The sequence below is a fragment of the Phoxinus phoxinus genome (assembly GCF_949152265.1).
Source record: "Phoxinus phoxinus genome assembly, chromosome: 21".
Lineage (NCBI taxonomy): Eukaryota > Metazoa > Chordata > Actinopteri > Cypriniformes > Leuciscidae > Phoxinus > Phoxinus phoxinus.
This window is the reverse complement of record NC_136896.1, coordinates 26,363,882-26,382,597: the sequence shown is the minus strand read 5'-3', so window position 1 is coordinate 26,382,597 and position 18,716 is coordinate 26,363,882. Positions and strand designations below refer to the sequence as shown.

At 37.2% G+C, this 18,716-nt stretch overlaps 1 protein-coding gene across 1 annotated transcript in view; it reads left to right on the top strand.

Moving 5' to 3' along the window:
* prkg1 (protein kinase cGMP-dependent 1) overlaps positions 1–18,716 on the top strand; it is a 146,052-nt gene that overhangs the window by 42,041 nt on the left and 85,295 nt on the right. Inside the window, exon 3 of the mRNA XM_079594984.1 lies at positions 1,377–1,490. Coding sequence (XP_079451110.1) covers positions 1,377–1,490 — 114 coding nt within the window. The remainder of the gene's footprint in view (positions 1–1,376; positions 1,491–18,716) is intronic.

The following is an 18,716-nucleotide window of genomic DNA, read 5'->3' as shown; positions in this document are numbered from 1 at the left end:
TCAAGTGACCCCCAACACTGGAGCCTTTGCTCTGCTGGCGTTCTCTTCTTTGCATCCGTTTTTGGTTGGTACCGTCTCTGGCCTGTGTTAACGTCCTGTTTAGAGATTTCATAATATTTCCGCACAAATGACATTTTGGGAAATGATTGCAAGTCTGGAATAGAAAAACAATCGTGTTTGGAGCAGTAACCATCCGGTTCTGATTTAGGGCCAGCCGACCGGTGTATCTCTAATGCTTCTTCCGACCGCAACACTGTGTTACACAAAACCTTCATCACCCCCAGCATGCCTTTTATGTGAATAATATCAGTTTGTAAATATAGGCATAAACATCTTTGCTTTTACTTGCCACCTTAAGCCCCTTTCACACAGAGATGATCCGGTGATTTTGGTTCATTCACACTGCCAGTGATTTTCCGGAATCTGTGAGTGCGTTCACACACATCCCGTAAATATCCCGTAAAGACACGTGACGTCAGGGTGTGTTGTAGAAAGGCCAGTCTAATCTTCTACTACCGCTCTTTCCATTTTAGTCTTAGTGGGTTTTTTATTACGCAGCGTCTTAAGTTTACTTATGATCTGCGCTTTCGATCTCGAGAAACTACGCTCGAGAATTTTATTTCCGGATTCGGTCGTACACGCTTCGCGTATCGTTCCACAAAGCTGGCGAACGCTCTCAGCTTCAGCGCGGATAGTAAGGAGCTCCTGGTCTCTGCTTCATTCTATTTTGCAGACATTTTTTCGTTCTTTCTTTGTTGATGACGAACACAAACGTTCTTCTAAGAACAACAAAACACCCTTTTACGGCATTGGTCCTGGCTTTTGTTCACACAGTTGCCAGCATTTAGCCGGAAGCGTTTTCTCAGACCTACTTTATTCCAAGTAGGGCCCTCGGAAGCTTTGGTATAATTTGAAAACTGCATGAGGTGACACATGAGCTCTTCAGCCAAGCCTGTTGTTGTATTTCCCATGAGTTAACGCAGAGGAGTTACGTGTGTCTTATGAATTAATCCTGAAATAACAGTCCCAGGCCCTCTCAGTATATTTTCACTGCATCTCATCTAATAGTTTAGGCATAATATTTTGCTAATCCTCTACTCCTTTATTTTTTTCCTCTTTTCACTGGCCTATTTCTCTCAGTGCCCATTACATTAGAGAGCTCATACCTTTCCCAGTCATTTCACCTCCCCCACTCTCCTCGAAACTTCTGCTCATGTCTGCTGGCCTAATGAAATGAGACTGTTATTGGAATGTATTAGGCCAGGCTCGGTCCAATCCAGGCGACTGGCACGGATGCATTTCCAGACTGTCATGCTTACTTTCATGAACAGAGCATCATCAATGGACTTAAGGATATACCTTCTGATTGCTTTCAGATGGCAAGGTGGAGGTGACCAAGGAGGGGATGAAACTCTGCACCATGGGACCGGGGAAAGTGTTCGGAGAGCTCGCCATCCTCTACAACTGCACCAGGACTGCTACGGTACAGAGTGAGTGAGGATAACAATGCACCTGCACATTTACAGTTCAAAAGTTAATTCATGGAAATGTATTGTACTTTTGGTGGAAGACGTCTGTTAAAAATGAGCACATGAGATTGCATTTGGAAATATGCAGACACGGATGCGCATGCATGAATGTGCACATGGAAAGACCCTTTCTCTCTATAACCGTGCAAAGACGAACCACAATCTGGAGTGAGTAACCATGGGAACACATACACTGTGTTGTCATCCTTAACTTAGCTAGAACAGCTACTCTCAGGAGGGAGTAACCATGGAAACCACACACACACACACACACACACACACACACACACACACACACACACACACACACACACACACACACACACACACACACACTATATCTACAAATATAAAGTAGCTTAAATTTCTTGCATCCTTTTTTTTTTTGTCCCTTTGAATGCAAAGCTTCAAGGCATGCTTACCAGCAAAGCCAGTAGATAGTCTTGTGATAATAAACAATTCAAATATTGTTCCCTATTCGAGTTTGACAAGGTCTTGTATTTCTAAAACAATATGACAAGCTGATTTGTATGCATGTCAGCCTGGCGAAATAATTTGCAAGCCTCACTTAATTTAATTATCAAAATGTACAATGGATAATGGCTCTGGTTCTTTCCCCTGTTAAACCAAATGCAACAATGTGTTTTATTAAAAAAATGCATATTGTTTATCTTGCTGTGTGATAGTACTTCAATCGTTGCTAAATCACTGATCTTTCGTGTGTTTGGCTTGTTATTGACACTGGTAGAAACTGGTAGCGTGAAATAGTGAGATATACCAGCAACGGAAAGAGGTGAGTCAGACTCTCAGTGTCTCATCTGCATCTCTTAAGTGCGAATGCTAGGCCATTTCCCCAGATTTGAAGAGAGTCACCAAGATGAGAAACACAACCACAAAGCCATTATTTTGTCATGTTGAAGTACAATCTTCAGCATCTTATTTTTTAGCTTTTCGCCTCCGAGGCAAATGCAAAAACAAGTTATCCCCATCTCTCATTCTGCCCACCATATCTCTCTCTCTCTCTCTCTCTCTCTCTCTCTCTCTCTCTCTCTCTCTCTCTCTCTCTCTCTCTCTCTCTCTCTCTCTCTCTCTCTCTCTCTCTCTCTCTCTCTCTCTCTCTCTCTATGTCTTCTGTGAAGCAGCTGTTGCTTTACAAGATCTGATTAAATATATTTTGCTGCTGGTTCTGTTTCAGTTTTATTTTTTTAATTTTAATTTTAAACTGATTGTATTGCTGAGATGTTTTTCTTTCTTTTGAAGTTTTGCAAGATATATGATGGGAATATGAGAATGTCTCTCTTTGAATCCATGAGTATGGAATAGAATTGATTTGCCACATTTCTAAATGACACAGCTGCTTGGTTGTTGTTGCATCAGTGTCCAATGAGCTGCGGCTCAAAATTCAAACAAATACCGGGGTGTTGCTTGTAGGGTTTCTGAAAGCACGCTGCACTGCTACATCTTCCCCAGCTCAACCTGTATAGATCTGCTACGAGGTTAATTCATGTATGTTACATGTGCAGCAGCAGCAGAATGTCTTACATGCTCACAGCAATCTCTGATTGGTTTGGCAGTATCGGTACTTCCTCTAGAGCAGCAGCGTAGTAGATCTATTCCGCCAAGACCAAATACATTAACATTGCCATATCCGTTACCACTCCAATCTCCCAAGAGTTGTCATGACAGAAAAAAATATATATATATAAATATATACCAACACATCCTAAATGGAGAGAAAAGCAAGGAGAGAGATCAGGGGAGAAGGAGAGAGGAGGAAAATAATGACACACACACACACATATATATATATATATTATATATATTATATATATATAATAATGACACATATATATATATAATCAAGGTGAGACCAAGCAAAAATGATTTAGCAGTGCTGAGACATTCCCTGGTGATCTCCGAGCTTACTGATCTCTACAGAGTGTCTAGTCATAAACTACAAGGAGTAAGCTTCTTAGAGAGGTGTGCTGTGAGTCACTGCTATATGAGAAGCACATGCATCACACAAGAAGTAGAATCTAATGATGTGTTAGTGACTTATGAAGCTTAATCTATACACAGATGATGATAACATTTCCATTCTAAAAACATTATATGATAAAGCTATCATTTGGATGCGAGTCATGAAGATGTTGTAAATGCCAATTAGTTTTTTGTTTTTTATTCTTCTGCATTTACTATACCAACTCTGTTGGTGGTGTTTCAGTAAACATACAACATCAATGCAACAGGGAACATTAGTCTGACATTAATCTGATATTTGCTATACCTCATGACTGTGTCTGCTGAGATACAGAGATATATTCAGTATGTTTAAAAAGGAAGTTGGTTCACTCCAAAATATACTTTATGCATTTGGCAGATGCTATGTATATCTATATCTATATCTCTATACACTCACCGGCCATCTTAAGTACACTGCTTGTTAGGTTTAATATCTAATCTAATCAGCCAATCACATGGCAGCAAGTCAATGCATTTAGGTATGTAGACATGGGCAAGACGATCTGCTGAAGTTCAAACTGAGCATCAGAATGGGGAAGAAATGTGATTAAGTGACTTTGAGATTGGCGTGGTTGTTGGAGTATTTGAGATTTTCAGAAACAACCATCTCTTGGGTTCACAGAGAATGGTCCGAAAAGAAGAAAATATCCAGTGAGTGACGGTTCTGTGGGAAAAAATGCCTTGTTAATACCAGAGGTCAGAGGAAAATGGCCAGACTGGTTCGAGCTGATAGAAAGGCAACAGTAACTCAAATAACCACTTTTTAACCAAGGTCTGCAGAAGAGCATCTCTGAACGCACAACACTTCGAACCTTGAAGCAGATGGACTACAGCAGCAGAAGACCACCGGTGCCAGGAAACTGAGGCTACAATTACACAGGCTCACCAAAATTGGGTGAAATTGGAAATGGAAAAATGCCTGGTCTAGTGAGTCTCGATTTCTGCTGTGACATTCAAATGGTAGGGTCAGAATTTGGCATTAAACAACATGAAAGTATGGATCCATCCTGCCTTGTATCAATGGTTCTGGCGTGTGCTGGTGGTGTAATGGTGTGTGATATTTTCTAGGTACACTTTGGGCCCCTTAGTGCCAATTAACCATCGATAAAAACACCACAGCCTACCTGAGCTCAAATCTTCTCAGACTGGTTTCTTCAACCAATACCAACGGTTGGTGGTTCAATCCCCGGTCCCACCTGACCAAGTGTCGAGGTGTCCATGAGCAAGACAGCAAAGCTGCTCCCGACGAGCTGGATGGCGCCTTGCATGGCTGACACTGCCGTCGGTTTATGAATGAGAGAATGAATGGGTGAATGTGAGGCAATATGTAAAGCGCTTTGGTGGCCATGGGTCTGGTGAAAGCGCTATATAAATGCAGTCCATTTACCATTTCATTATGACATTGAGTTCACTATACTCAAATGGCCTCCACAGTCACTAGATCTCAAGTCAATAGAGCACCTTTGGGATGTGGTGAAACAGGAGATTTACATCATGGATATGCAGCCGACAAATCTGCAGCAACTGCGTGTATGTATTGCCATATATATATATATATATATATATATATATATATATATATATATATATATATATATATATATATATGTTTCTCAATCACATATGTAAATTCCATTTACTTGATGGAGTGAAAAATGAATGTAGGTCAGGCTATCGTAGCACATGAGTTGTACCAAATCTTTATGATCTTGAGGGAAGGGAAAGAGAGAAATAAGCTCATTGTACATGTGTGTAGTGACAAAAGGCATTTCAATTTCAAACAGAGTAAGGCAGTGTGTACACTTTGCTGTAGACCTGCGATCTGATGCCTCATTAACTCTGTATGTATGTATGGGGAAAAAAAGTCCCATTCAAAGACAGCCAGCCACGAAGCTTGCTCTTTGATTTCGGCATCCAGACTCATTAAGGGCATTAGCAGCTAAAATTTAGAGAGCAACACATTATCTGTCACTCCAGTTCATTGTTGCATTAAGTGCAGAGAGTCACTTGTTGCCATAGAAACCCTTGCATTGAATTTTAGTGGTGAAATCCCCAGGGGAGATCGTTTCACCCTTTGGTTTTTGGCAGTGGTTGGTATGGCACTGAATGTGACCATGAATTCCAGCTTTTTTTTATGGAAGTATGTCTTCAGAGTTCAAGGATGTTTAACCAAGATAAAGCCAGAGGTTTTCTCTTAGATGTAAAAGAGGGTTGCTGAATGGGAAATGTATCTTAAAATAGGCGTGTGCTTTCTTACTCAGTCTTTTGAGAATCAGTGTATCCAAGTGAGACATTTGGATTATTCTTTTTGAAAGAAAAGTCTTTTACAGGAAATGGCCATTCCCATTGTCATTTACTCAGCGGTGATGATGGTACAGTGTTTTGCGATGATTTACTTCCTCATTTAAAAGTCAAAGCCTTTTCAAAAGACGGTCGTTCAGGACTACCCATTGCTTAGAATGATCACAAGCTGTGTGATTGTCTGAATCTCTGGCTATGATTAAATGTCGTACTGCTATTATAATAAGAGTTTGCTCTCTGCCAGACACGTTTCTAATGCCCCAAACAAGGATGACACGACTAACCTTTTAAAGTCGAACTAATAGGCATCACCATTATCAAGTTTTAACAAGCTAGTCCTTTCAACAAAGCAAAATGCTTGTAGCACCACTATTTGTTGCACCACTGTAATAGACCCAAAACGAGCTGAGAAAAGGCATTCTAATATGCTGAATTTTGTGCAGTTACATATTTTTGTGGAAACCATGATGGCCTTTTCTTTCTTCAAAAGTTCATAAGAACAACATTTATTTGAAATAGAAATTTTTGGAATATTATAAATGCCTTTACTGTCAATTTAATGCACATGTAACCCAGAGTGATTCAAAAAATAAATAAATAGAAAGCCGGAGGGGTTACTAAAAAGAAGAAAAAAAGTATATTAATAACTGAATTCAGAGGTGCGAAGTTAAAGGCAGTGTAGGTAATTTGTTCCAGAATTTTTTTTTTGTTGTGCTAGTTGAAAGTCTCTTCGTATCCTGATAGCAATCACTAAGTAAAGTGATCTAAATGTATTTATATGTATACATATCATCTGAGGAAGGCATAGGACCATAAAATGTTTGTCCAATTGTTTCATTGTCTGATCATTGCAATAAGTCCGAATGCAATGATGCAATATCCTACCTGCCTATCAACATATGTATTTCCATACCTCCGCGCACCTGCTCGCGCAGACATCACATCATCAGCACGTTTCATGCTATGCAGAGTTAGACAGATGTCAGTCACTGAGCACCGAAACAGCAGCCGCCTTTTACAGTTCCTCCTGAACAAAAACAACGAGCTTATGCTGCGTTCATCCCATAACTACTGTAATTTGGGAGAGGTGGAGGGAGGGTGGGATCTCATGCTTATAAAGCTATTCGCTATTGCCTCCATGAAATTGACCTATCCTACCTTTTAAACCTTTCATAAATATTTTAATAGTGTATGTTTATTTGTTGATATTTTTCTTATGTTGTCAAAGTAAGAAATGTGTGTAGTTGAACTTGAATGTTACGTTGCCTTCAAGATAATGCTGCCGACCGATCAGGTGAAAGGGAACATAAAGCAATGGGAATCACATAAACTGTGATTTAAAACTATATAGAATGTCTAGAAAGACATTGGTTTTGTTTGAACTTGAACAATCTTTTGTTTTACTAGGGATTTTGGGTTATCTTTTTGAGGTTTCTTCGTGGACATGGCAATGACATGGAATGAGCTCTAGCTTTAAGGAAAGTGCTTCACATACTGTAATTTAAATTCAAAGGATTTAAACTGTATTATGATGCAGTTCCTAATAAAACCACCAGCCAACTGGCAAGTGGTGAGGGTATTCCAAAATGAATCGGAAAGTTGCACAAATCAGAATGTGGGCACAAAATACTACATTCTTCTGACTGGTGAATCTTGTAACGTCTTGTGACCTTGAATTCCCAGAGTGGCCACCTTGGTGCTTGTCAGTGTTGGGATGTCTGAACGGCTATCAGTGTGTCATGTAGTGAAGTAAGAGGGCTGTTATCTGGAAGAAAAAGTGGAAGTATGTAATAGTCCTCAACCCTACTGTGCAATTCAGGAGTGACTGTGCAGATTCATCTTCTCTAAACTAGCCTTTTAAGGCTTTTGCACTTGTTGTATCGTTGACAAAGAAATGCATTCTATGTGATAGCTGTGAATAACATCCGTTACCACATTAAGTATTAAAGGTGGCAACAGTCTAGGTGGTTTGGTTGTTGAATGCGGTTGTCACTCTCGTTTAAAACTGAACTTTGTGAGAACAGAACTACATTTAGTACCCTATCAAAAGAATGATAGCCATATTCTGCTGAATACAAAATCTATTCTCATTCCCAAGGCATCACACTCCCCCATCCACGCTCATCTGCGGTTGAGTAAACTTCGAAAGCTGTGCGAACACAACTGTGCGTGAGACAGTTGTGGACTGACTGAAGCGGAGTGCGGAAAATTAAGTATACCTGAACCTTGAACCAGGAATGTAATTGCTTTCAGGTCAATAGTCGTGAAAGGCATGGGAATTTTATCGTTATGAAATCAAATATTGGGTTATAATTTTAGCATTATGACATATACAGTATGTTGGGGTATAATTTTATTATACTATTTAGACATTTTTGAGCACCTAACCAGTCTCTGTAGGAAGCGACGACCAGGAGACTGTGTTTTCAGCAGGGTTCTTTATTGTGTGAGAACATACTGTTGGTCGCTGCAATCATCAAGTCCAACTAAGGAAGCTGTAAATTGTGTTTTATAGGCATTCAGTGGGCAGTCCTTAAAGGCTTTGACCTTACACGTGGCCTTAGAAGTGACCACTAAAATTCCACTCTGATTGGCTTTCCAGCTTAGTGAATGAGTCCGTGCACGAGAATAATAGCAAATCGGCAAGCTATTTCAATATTAACATGAGCGGAGTGGAATAAAGAAAGTGTTTAGCAGGATTGAAATTAAAAACGGTAAGCATGCGCTGTTTTATTTATGATTTGTGTATCTGCAGCCTTTTCCCTTTTTGAATGACATATATACATGAATATATCTGCAGAAATATACAGTTGTCTCATTCACACGCAGGCACACAACGTGCATGCTAGTTGACAGTAGGCTGTAGTTCTCTCGGTGTGTTAAGATCAGAGACTGGCAGAATCCCCCTTTCTGGAAATATATTTCATCTAATCAGTAAACTGCTGCCAGTGTGTTCACCTTGAATGCCCAATACAATGTAGTTCACCTTAGTTTTTCATGTGGTGTTATGTCAGGAGTCAGGACGTAGAATCAACAGATCTTAAACAGATTCTTAAATTTGTAATCCCATCACCCCTTACCCTAAACCTAACCATTTGACAATATAAAACACAATTGGCGATTGATCACCCAAAAGTGATCCCCATCTTCATCTGCCATAACTCTCAAATCAAAAACACATTCAAAAATGTCTGCCTGATGAAGCTTATATATTTTAATAGATACGTTTATTAATAAGTTTACATATAAAAATAGATTCTATGCATGCAAAGAATGAAATGAGTGTTTAAATTGTATAAGGCAAGCAATTTAAAGTTGATTCGTAGTTTCTTAGTCGATATAGGGGTCATTTTAGCATCTTAAAAAGTGATATAATGATAATGGTGCTTAACCATGCTTCAGTTTTTCACACATTGGGAGTGAGAATGGGTTGGAATATAGCCATACACTTGTTGGTCTTCAACTGGCTCCAGTTACCCAAGTCTTTTTACATGCTGAAAGACGAACTGATTTGGACACACTGAACCAAACAATGAGGCATCACAGCTTGAGGGGTGAACCAAGGATATTTGGCATTTGCCACGGTGCTGTTTATCGAGAAAGATCTATAAATTAATATTTTTTGTTCCACATTATTGCAAGAACAGAATGACTGGAGACATTCACACAGGACCTGTTTTTATGTGCAAAAAATACTTAAATGCTGCACAGAACACAGGCGCCTTGAGATTTTTGTATATAAAATACAGTTTGATACTATTTAATCTCTTGACTGATGTCAATAACCTTCTGCTACATTCTTCATTATCAAGGCAAGGCAAGTTTATTTATATACAGTACAGTAGCACATTTCATACAATATGGCAATTCAAAGTGCTTTACAGAAAGGAATGAAAATAATCACAAAATAAAAGCAAGGGAAATTAAAACAGTTATAAAATACAATTAAAAGAGGTACAGGTGAAACTCGAAAAATCAGAATATGGTGCAAAAGTTAATTTATTTCAGGAATTCAACTTAAAAGGTGAAACTAATATATTATATAGACTCATTACATGCAAAGTGAGATATTTCAAGCCTTTATTTGCTATAATTTTGATGATTATGCTTACAGCTTATGAAAACCCCAAATTCAAAATTAGAATATTGTAAAAAGGTTTTCATAGCTGTAAGCCATAATCATCAAAATTATTACATAAAAAAGCCTTGAAGTATCTCACTTTGCATGTAATCAGTCTATATACAGTAATATATTAGTTTCACCTTTTAAGTTGAATTACTGAAATAAATGAACTTTTGCACGATATTACATTTTTTCGAGTTTCACCTGTATATGATACAGTTATAAAATGAATTAAAAGAGTAAAAAGATGATACATAGATAAACTTCTCATCTGGCAGAACACCGGTGTATCATATTTTTTACAACTCCCAGTTTTACTCATGGTGATTACATTGTGTCTGTGGTGTTCTTTTGGCGCACCTAAGAAAAATATTGGACGTCTCTGATGGACCCAATTTTCCCCTAAAATCGGACAGGAGGACTGCTCTAGGACTGACTGCTCGTGACATCTGATGTCTCGAGTGCCTTTGGGTCTCGCTCTCCGTTTGTGCCATCGATTAGTGTGTTGATCGGCTTGTTTCTCTACACTCAGTATGGCCTGTCGAGGAGCACTAGATTCATGGGACTCACCGGCTGTATGCTGTCCATGATGAAGCTCTGTTGTGTGTTCCGTCTGGTTTGGTAGACCCGTAAGTAACTTTGTTTCAATAACTGCAATCCTTTGTAAAAGTCTGTGGCAGTTTGTGCAGCAAGTAGATTAAAAAAGAGGCATTTTCTTTCTTATCCTTTTGAATGTAGACAGCTGTATTTTCCCTTCTCCGGAATGTAAGCTGATGGCATTGGGAGGCTGGTCGGATAGGAAAACTGCTTTTTTGTATCTTCCAGTCACAAAAGTTTCTCGTTTTAACGTTGATGCCAAGCTATGTCGATTTAGCACTGTGCTGATTTGCTGAAGTTAAAAATAGGAGATAAAATATAGAAGCGATAGAGCAAAGTGCGGAGCAGTAAGCAAGAGCGTCCGGACAGTAGATAAGCAGGAAGCAGTATCAGATCCAGTGATCCTCCTTTAATTCTTGTCCACCGTTATGGAGACGACTTGCAAGATGTAAAGTAGCTCTTCACTGGGATGATGAAATGCATTACTGTGACAGAGTGCTTGATTGTAACCACACGTTTCCTAATGAACATAACGAGTGGTCACAGTCTAGAGTGGCGGCTTCACAGTGTGAAAACGACATGGAAATTCTGAACTAGACCCCATGTCTTGCTCTCGCTTTTGCTCTTCATCTCTCTCCACTCCTCTTGAGATGTTCGTGGAGGAAGTCTTTGAGTCTGATTAGGGTTATGTGCCCTGATCATAACCCTCCGGCTGACGTGATTTGTGTGATTGGAAGATGTGAGTTGTTGTTTTTTTAGAACAGAACATACAGTATTTGTTATTTAAAATAACTTGTAACACCACTCAGCTTTTTTTTTTTTTTGTGGAGCATGTCTGGGCTGTATCAAACGAAGAATGTGTATAATAACAGTGATGTTAAGCATTCAACTAAACCATGTTGTGACAGATTAATGACTTGGCACCTTTACATAAGTTTATTTTTGTCTACCTTTAGAATGATTATTTCATCGTGTTAAGAGCATTTCACTATAAACAATGTTCTAACTTAGAAAATTGTTAGAGAAATCATAATTTCTGGCATTTGTAATTATGATAATTTAAAATGACTAGTTAACCTAGTAACTGAGATCATTTTGATTAGTCATTGTTTAGTAAGTAGATTATTATAGGAAAATATAAAAATCACTAAGCCTTTATAGTTAGCTGACTGTAAAAACAATAGCCTGTTCGTATGATTAAACCGTTGATCTTACCTTTGTATATTTATATTCAGTTTACCTCAACTGATTAGATATTTCGGTAACACTTTACAGTAAGGTCTCACTTGTTAACATTAGTTAATGTATTCACTAACAATGAGCAATACATTAGTTAAAGTATTTATTCATCTTTTTTAACACTAGTTAAACTTTTCATAGTTTGTTCATGTTAGATCACAGTGTATTAACTAATGTTAACAAATACAACTGTTGATTTTTAATCATGTATTAGTGAATGTTGGAAGTAACATTTACTAAGATTAATAAATGCTGTAAAAGTATTGTTAATTCTTAGTCCATGTCAAAAATTAAACCTGATTGTAAAGTGTTACCGATATTTTAGTATTTTATAAAAATTCTCAGATAACGCTGCTTTGGCCCAATCTTTATCCTTGTCGACTATTTGTCCTGTTTTGTTCTATTTTCTTTTCTTTTACAAAGCACTACTGCTGAGCAAATGATGACAGAATTTGCAATTAGGGTGAACTGTCTCTTTAACCTTGCAATTCATTTCAGAGCTGGTTGGTTTGATAAATGGCTTAACTCTTCATTGAAGATTTATTTTTATTTTTTTATTATTATTATGATAATGGATGGGAAAAACACTCCCAGAACTGAGGCGGCTAAAAAAGTATGTGGTCACTGTTGCGCCCTGTTGGATTTTAGCAGTCCCATAGATCACTGTTTCCAAATTAAAGCTTATTCCTTACAGAAATATACAATTGTAACCTTGGTTTTAGCCACAATACCATAATCACCACATTATTACTTCTGAAAATCTCTAATAATTTGACAATTAATAATTGAGTTTTTGGTAACATTATATAATTAGTTTATATTTGTTAACATTATTCAACTACATTAGTCTACATAACAATGAACAATAATTCTACAGCATTTATTAATCATTAATCTCAACATTTACTACTAATTTTTTTTTATATCAAAGTCCTACTATGCTTTTTGGGATAGTACCTTTCATGTATGTATAGTATAGCTGTTTGTGAATGTAAAAAGTTTGCAAAGTTTCACTGATAAAAGTTTATGAAAAATGAAGGTATTGTCTCCCAAAAGAAAGAGTGGATTCAGAATTCAGAAAGAGAGTGTATTTGCAGTCTTACTTCCTGCATGAATCTACATAAGTTTTATAACAAATTAGCATAATACCCACCTATGGCCTTCATTGGCTGCCCGCGCAAAACATCTCCCTCTCTCAAACAATTTAGTTGTAGACCGGAAGAGTTTGGTTGAGAAGACACTGTCTTCTGCGCTGTGAAAGCAAATCCACTTTGCATGCCCTTCCAAAGGATGAGGACACTCGCTGGAATTGATTCGCCAAAACCAACGCCATCGTTGCTGTTCGTATCACAGTGTATCAAGCGCTGAGGAAGCCTCTGGAGCTGAAATTCAGGTACGGTAATAGGCGTTTTGTATTCGACACCCACTGTAAGCAGACCATCCAACCCGATCTCACGGCAATTCGTACAAATTTTACGAGGTGGCTAATTCGTACCAATTCATACAACCTCACTCGTACGAATTTGTAAGTTTTTTGCTAAATCGTACATATTTTACGATTTGCCAAAACCGTATGAATTCATTCGAATAACCTACCCCTGACCCCGCCCCTAAACCTACCCATCACGTGGGTTTAGACAAATTTAAACTGGGTTTATAGTGAGGTCGTACATATTCGTACGAATTAGCCACCTTTTAATCACTCGTACAAATTCGTACGAATTGGTCGTGAGATAGCGTTGGACCATCACAACAGACAGGGCTATCTGACCAATCAGAACGGAGTAGGCTTTTGGAAAGGAGGGGTTTAGAAAGACCGGATCCTTTATCAAACCGTTTCAGACTCTGTGAGAGAAGATCTGACGCCGCAATGTAGATTATGAGAAAATGTAAGTATTTTTTTACCTTGAATGCATGCAAACCGATTGTTGGAGACATTTAAAACAAAATTAGGAGCCTTTAAAACAACATAATAGAGGCACTTTAATGCTCGGTGAACTAACATATACATGAGCATTTTCATTTACTCACGTTAACAATAAATGCTGTAAAAATATATTGCACATTGCTAGTTCATGTTAGCAAATTAATTAACTAATGTTAATAAATGAGAGCTCATTGTAAAATGTTACCAAGTTTTTAATGACAATGTTCCCATAGTTTTATTGTAGTCACAATGGTTAACATGTTATATTGACAGGGTAAGTCATCACAGTGGTTGTTTAATTGCCAGCTTTATACGGCATGTCAACTTATGCTATTTCTGGAGGAACGCATCCTTATGACATTACACTGATGCGTTCATTAAAACACATTCACATGCAGCTAATCAAGTCAGCTGCCTTTGGCCAGGAAGCGAGCTGTTGTCCACGATCTGCTTCTTCTCCCTCACGGTTTGTGAAGAACACCTCTCCAACATTCTGCCAACCTGCACTGAACTGTTCACAGGGCTTGTAGCTCATGCTGGGAGGCCTGTGTTATATCAGTTCCCTCCTTGTAAATCAGGGGGAGGCAGGCAGAGTGCGTCCCCCGCTAGGCTGTGCTATGTAAACATGTCAGAAGCCTGATCCAAAGGAACTAACAGAAGATGCTCAACACTGAGTGAGGTGGAATCTCAAGCACTGCGTTCATTGATCGTCTCAGTCATGGGCACCCGTTGGGTATGGCAGGGAATGACGGCTGCTATACCTTGGCTGCCTAGTCAGGTCAATGCGAAGTAAAAATTTTTTGCAGGATTAAAGGGATAGTTCACCCAAAAATGAAAATTAGCCCTTGATTTACTCACCCTCAAGTTATCCTATGACATTCTTCTTTCAGACTAATACAATCGAAGTTATATTAAAACATTTCCCTTCCAAGCTTTATGATTGGCTGTTATATTTTTTTAAGTCCATCAAAGTGCATCCATCCATGATAAAAGTGCTCCACACTGCCCTGGGGGGTTAATAAAGGCCTTCTGAAGCGAAGCGATGTGTTTGTGTAGGAAAAATATCCATATTTAAAATGGAGGGGTGAGTAAATCATGGGCTAATTTTCATTTTTGGTTGACCTATCCCTTTTACAGAATTATATTACTACCGGTAATTTTTTTTTTTGGAATTGTTTAATAAAAGAGAAAAGCAATACAATTCAAGCGATCTGGTTGTTATATTTGTGTCACGAGTTCAACGTGATTTTGCAGCGTTGACCACTTCAGTGATTATAAAGGAAGAGCTCTACTCGTGTAATTTAAATTGCAATTTGGAGGAAAGTTTTTGTTTTTCGTGAGATTTTGCGATCTTTCCTATTCATATTTACTTTACACTTCAGTACAAAAAGTGACAAAAACAGATTTTTTTTTATGTTATTAGTGATTTGATAATCTCTAAAAATAAATTCAAAAACAAAATGTTACAAAACTAGGGAGTGTAAATGGCTAATGGGCCAATAAGTGCTCTTCTGTCGCCATCTACTGGTTGTAGTGGTAATTCCATGCCTTTTTTGATAAAATGCAAGTTATGAATAAAAGTGTTTGCATTTTGTTTGTTTTCTTACATCATGACACTTTTAGTTTTATAAATATGGACAATTCTTGAAGGATGAACAAAACATATGTTTGGTCATCACATAAAAAATAACTTTTAAATTGACTTTTGAGCTTTGAAGTGCTGGAAAAAGTTGTGTGATGTACTTGAAAGTCCTTAATAACAGTGGTCTATAACTGTGTAATTTGCTGGGTTATGATCAAAGCTATATGTGACATGTCGTCATGTTGAGGGAGTAAGATTTGATGATGTCACCAGAGTTCGCCATACCTTGGGTTTTGGTGAACTGATGCCACTGGTCTCAGTGTCTGACGGTACGCTTGTGGACAGCCCAGCACATGTTCGCTGGCCATCTGGTGCATTTTGCACATCAAAATGGCAATAGCTGGCTGAATCAATTCACCAGCTCTAATCTGATTGGCTAACTTTAAAATGACGTCTATACACATTTCTTACATTTTTTTGAAGCTCTGGACTGACACGGCATTGTTTGAGCCTGCTATTGTGGTTTATAAACAAAGCATTTATTGACTTCGACAAAATCAGATATTAATATTTTGTTGGTTCTCTCTCATTCTTGCATGTGTTCATAGCTTCTTTGTATGACAGCCTGGCCAAAAATGATGTCTGCACAATTTGGCATGTCTCATTGTGTTTTCACAAATACAACAATTTTCTCCAAACACAGCTATGCAATACACTTACAAAATCTTTAACATATTTATTTTAATAACATTTGAATAAATGTTTTTGAGGCCACTTTTGGCCACCACTATATCAGTGATCTTGGGGAATCATGAGGTCTCTGCAATTCCTAACTGTGTTCATGGCAGTGTATATCCTTCCGCAAAAGGGTTTTGAGCTAAGCGCGTCTGTTATCCTCATATCTCAAGATCTTTGGTTGAAAGTTTCGTTCCTCACCACTTTAGTAGGTGAACTGCTTGGATGACTGGTTTTTATGATGTGTGGTGATGATAATGTCTTTAGTTGCCATGGACAACACAGGTACATCTGATCAGAGTAAACGGAGTCTGACTGAGCAAACTTTAACTTGATTGCTCTGCTAAAGCCTGGGTCACAGTGTGTGTGTGATGTGAATGTGTAAAGTCTGTTTTTCTTTTAGGGCTATTCATACAGTATGTGTTTGTATATAACAAATATAATTTAGTAGTATTTATTAATGATTTATTTATTGAACTGTTAATGCCATATCACACTCCTGCTCATTTGATATTGCTCAAATATATTATACATTTTTATATTAATTTAAAAATTAAATTCAGATTAAAGATAAGAGTATGTTCACTCTTTTTATGAGTGTATCATATTATTATCCAAACTCAATGTAACAAATGTGGCCTTCGTGTATATATTTAAGGAATAATTGCATTTATATACTGTATATACATTTATATAATTTATATTATGTATAAATATTTTATATATAAATATAACCAATTTTTCTTAAATATATACATGATTGTGTGTGTTTTATATATATAAATGTTATACACAGTACACACAAACTTTTATTTTGGATGTGATTAATCACGATTAATCTTTTGACAGCCCTAATATTTATATTAATTTATATTAATATTTATTTACACACACACACACACACACACACACACACACACACACACACACACACACACACACACACACACACACACACACACACACACACACACACACACACACACACACACACACACCTTTATATTAATCAAAAAATCATTAATTGATGCATGAATCAAGGTTTCAGCATTACTGTTATCAACTGTTATCAAGTTTCTTGGGCACCAAATGATTTCTGAAAGGTCATGTGACACTGAAGACTGGAGTAATGATACTGAAAATTCTGCTTTGCATCACAATAATTAATTTTATTTTAAAATATGTGTGTGGTGTGTGTGTGTGTATATATATATATATATATATTAAATTATATTAATTTATAGTTATTATAGTAAATACATGTAAGGTGTTACAAGGACACATTGAAATAAAGTGTTACCGATCAATGTGTTAAATGCGTAAAAAAATAAAAGTAAAATCAATCTACAAATTTAAAATTCTATAAACCTCAATGGATTTGTAAACATTTGTATGACTTTAAAGTTGCTCATACATAAGCTGTTAATATGATGACTTTTCAGTGTCTAAATTACTTGTACATACGCTGTGTTTTAAAAAACAACTAATGAGATATATACAGACTGAAATGGTGACAGCAATTTGTCTGGTAATGCTTACTTTTCCAAGGGTGGTCCGGTCTACTTACTGGAATATTGTTCCAAAATGACAAACACATAACCAAAGCAATTTATATTTCTATTGAATGATGTGACCCAGAAATATATACGGTTTTGTTATGGCTGTGAGACATCTTTGTCAAAATGGCAGATGTATTGGACAGTATTCATACAGTAGAAGCGTGTTTATCAGGGCTATGTGTCACTGAATTTTTATTATTTGGACATTATTTACAATAGGTATTGTAAATGTATGTTCAGTGGGTAACTTGTTTGGGTAACTTGTTTCAACTTCTTGTATTTAGTATTCCAAGTAGTCTGTCATGATGTACTCAAAGTCATTAAAGTTTTCCATTGTCCTGCGTTTGGTTCTGTGTAACAGGCCCACTTCTCAAGGCAGTACAGTGTGTTTATCAAGTCTCACTGGTGTTCAGACAGAAAGAAAGAGGTGCTGTCGACTCAATCTTTTTTTAATATAAATGTTCATCTCTCTCTGAGTCCAGACACATTTAAAACAGTAAAGGGAAAAACACTGTTATGTATGGAAATTGTTCAAAGTGGGAATAAAAGAGAAGAATCGCTGAGAGGGAGAGCATGAGAGTGTGAAAGAGAGATATCCACTGTTCTGGGAAAAAAATGACCATCAAACGACATCAGAGCAGAACGATTTAGAGAAACAGAGTGCGAACAAAAACACTGGAAATATATCTCAGTATATTTCAGTATATCTCAGAATATTAAAGGCAACATTAATTAAAAACTCTATAGTATTTTGTTAAAAATTGGTAGATAAAATGACATGGTATTGTGTTGGGTCACAACTTGATGTCCAGTGAAAAATCTGATTCCTGAAGCAAAACCAGAACTCTGTCCTCAAACTACAACTATCATTATTCATGTCATAAGTACACAAATCAAAAATAGATACCCAAATAAAATATTACTCCTCCAGTAAAGGATTAAGTACTGCTTTTCAATTTTACCTGAGTAAAAGTTCAAAAGTACTTGATTTGTAATGTACTTAAGAATTAAAGGTATATAATTACTGTTGAGATTGAATAGGTTATAGGGTTACAGCTCAGTCTGACATCATTATGAATTATTGTGAATTGTCAAGTAGCCA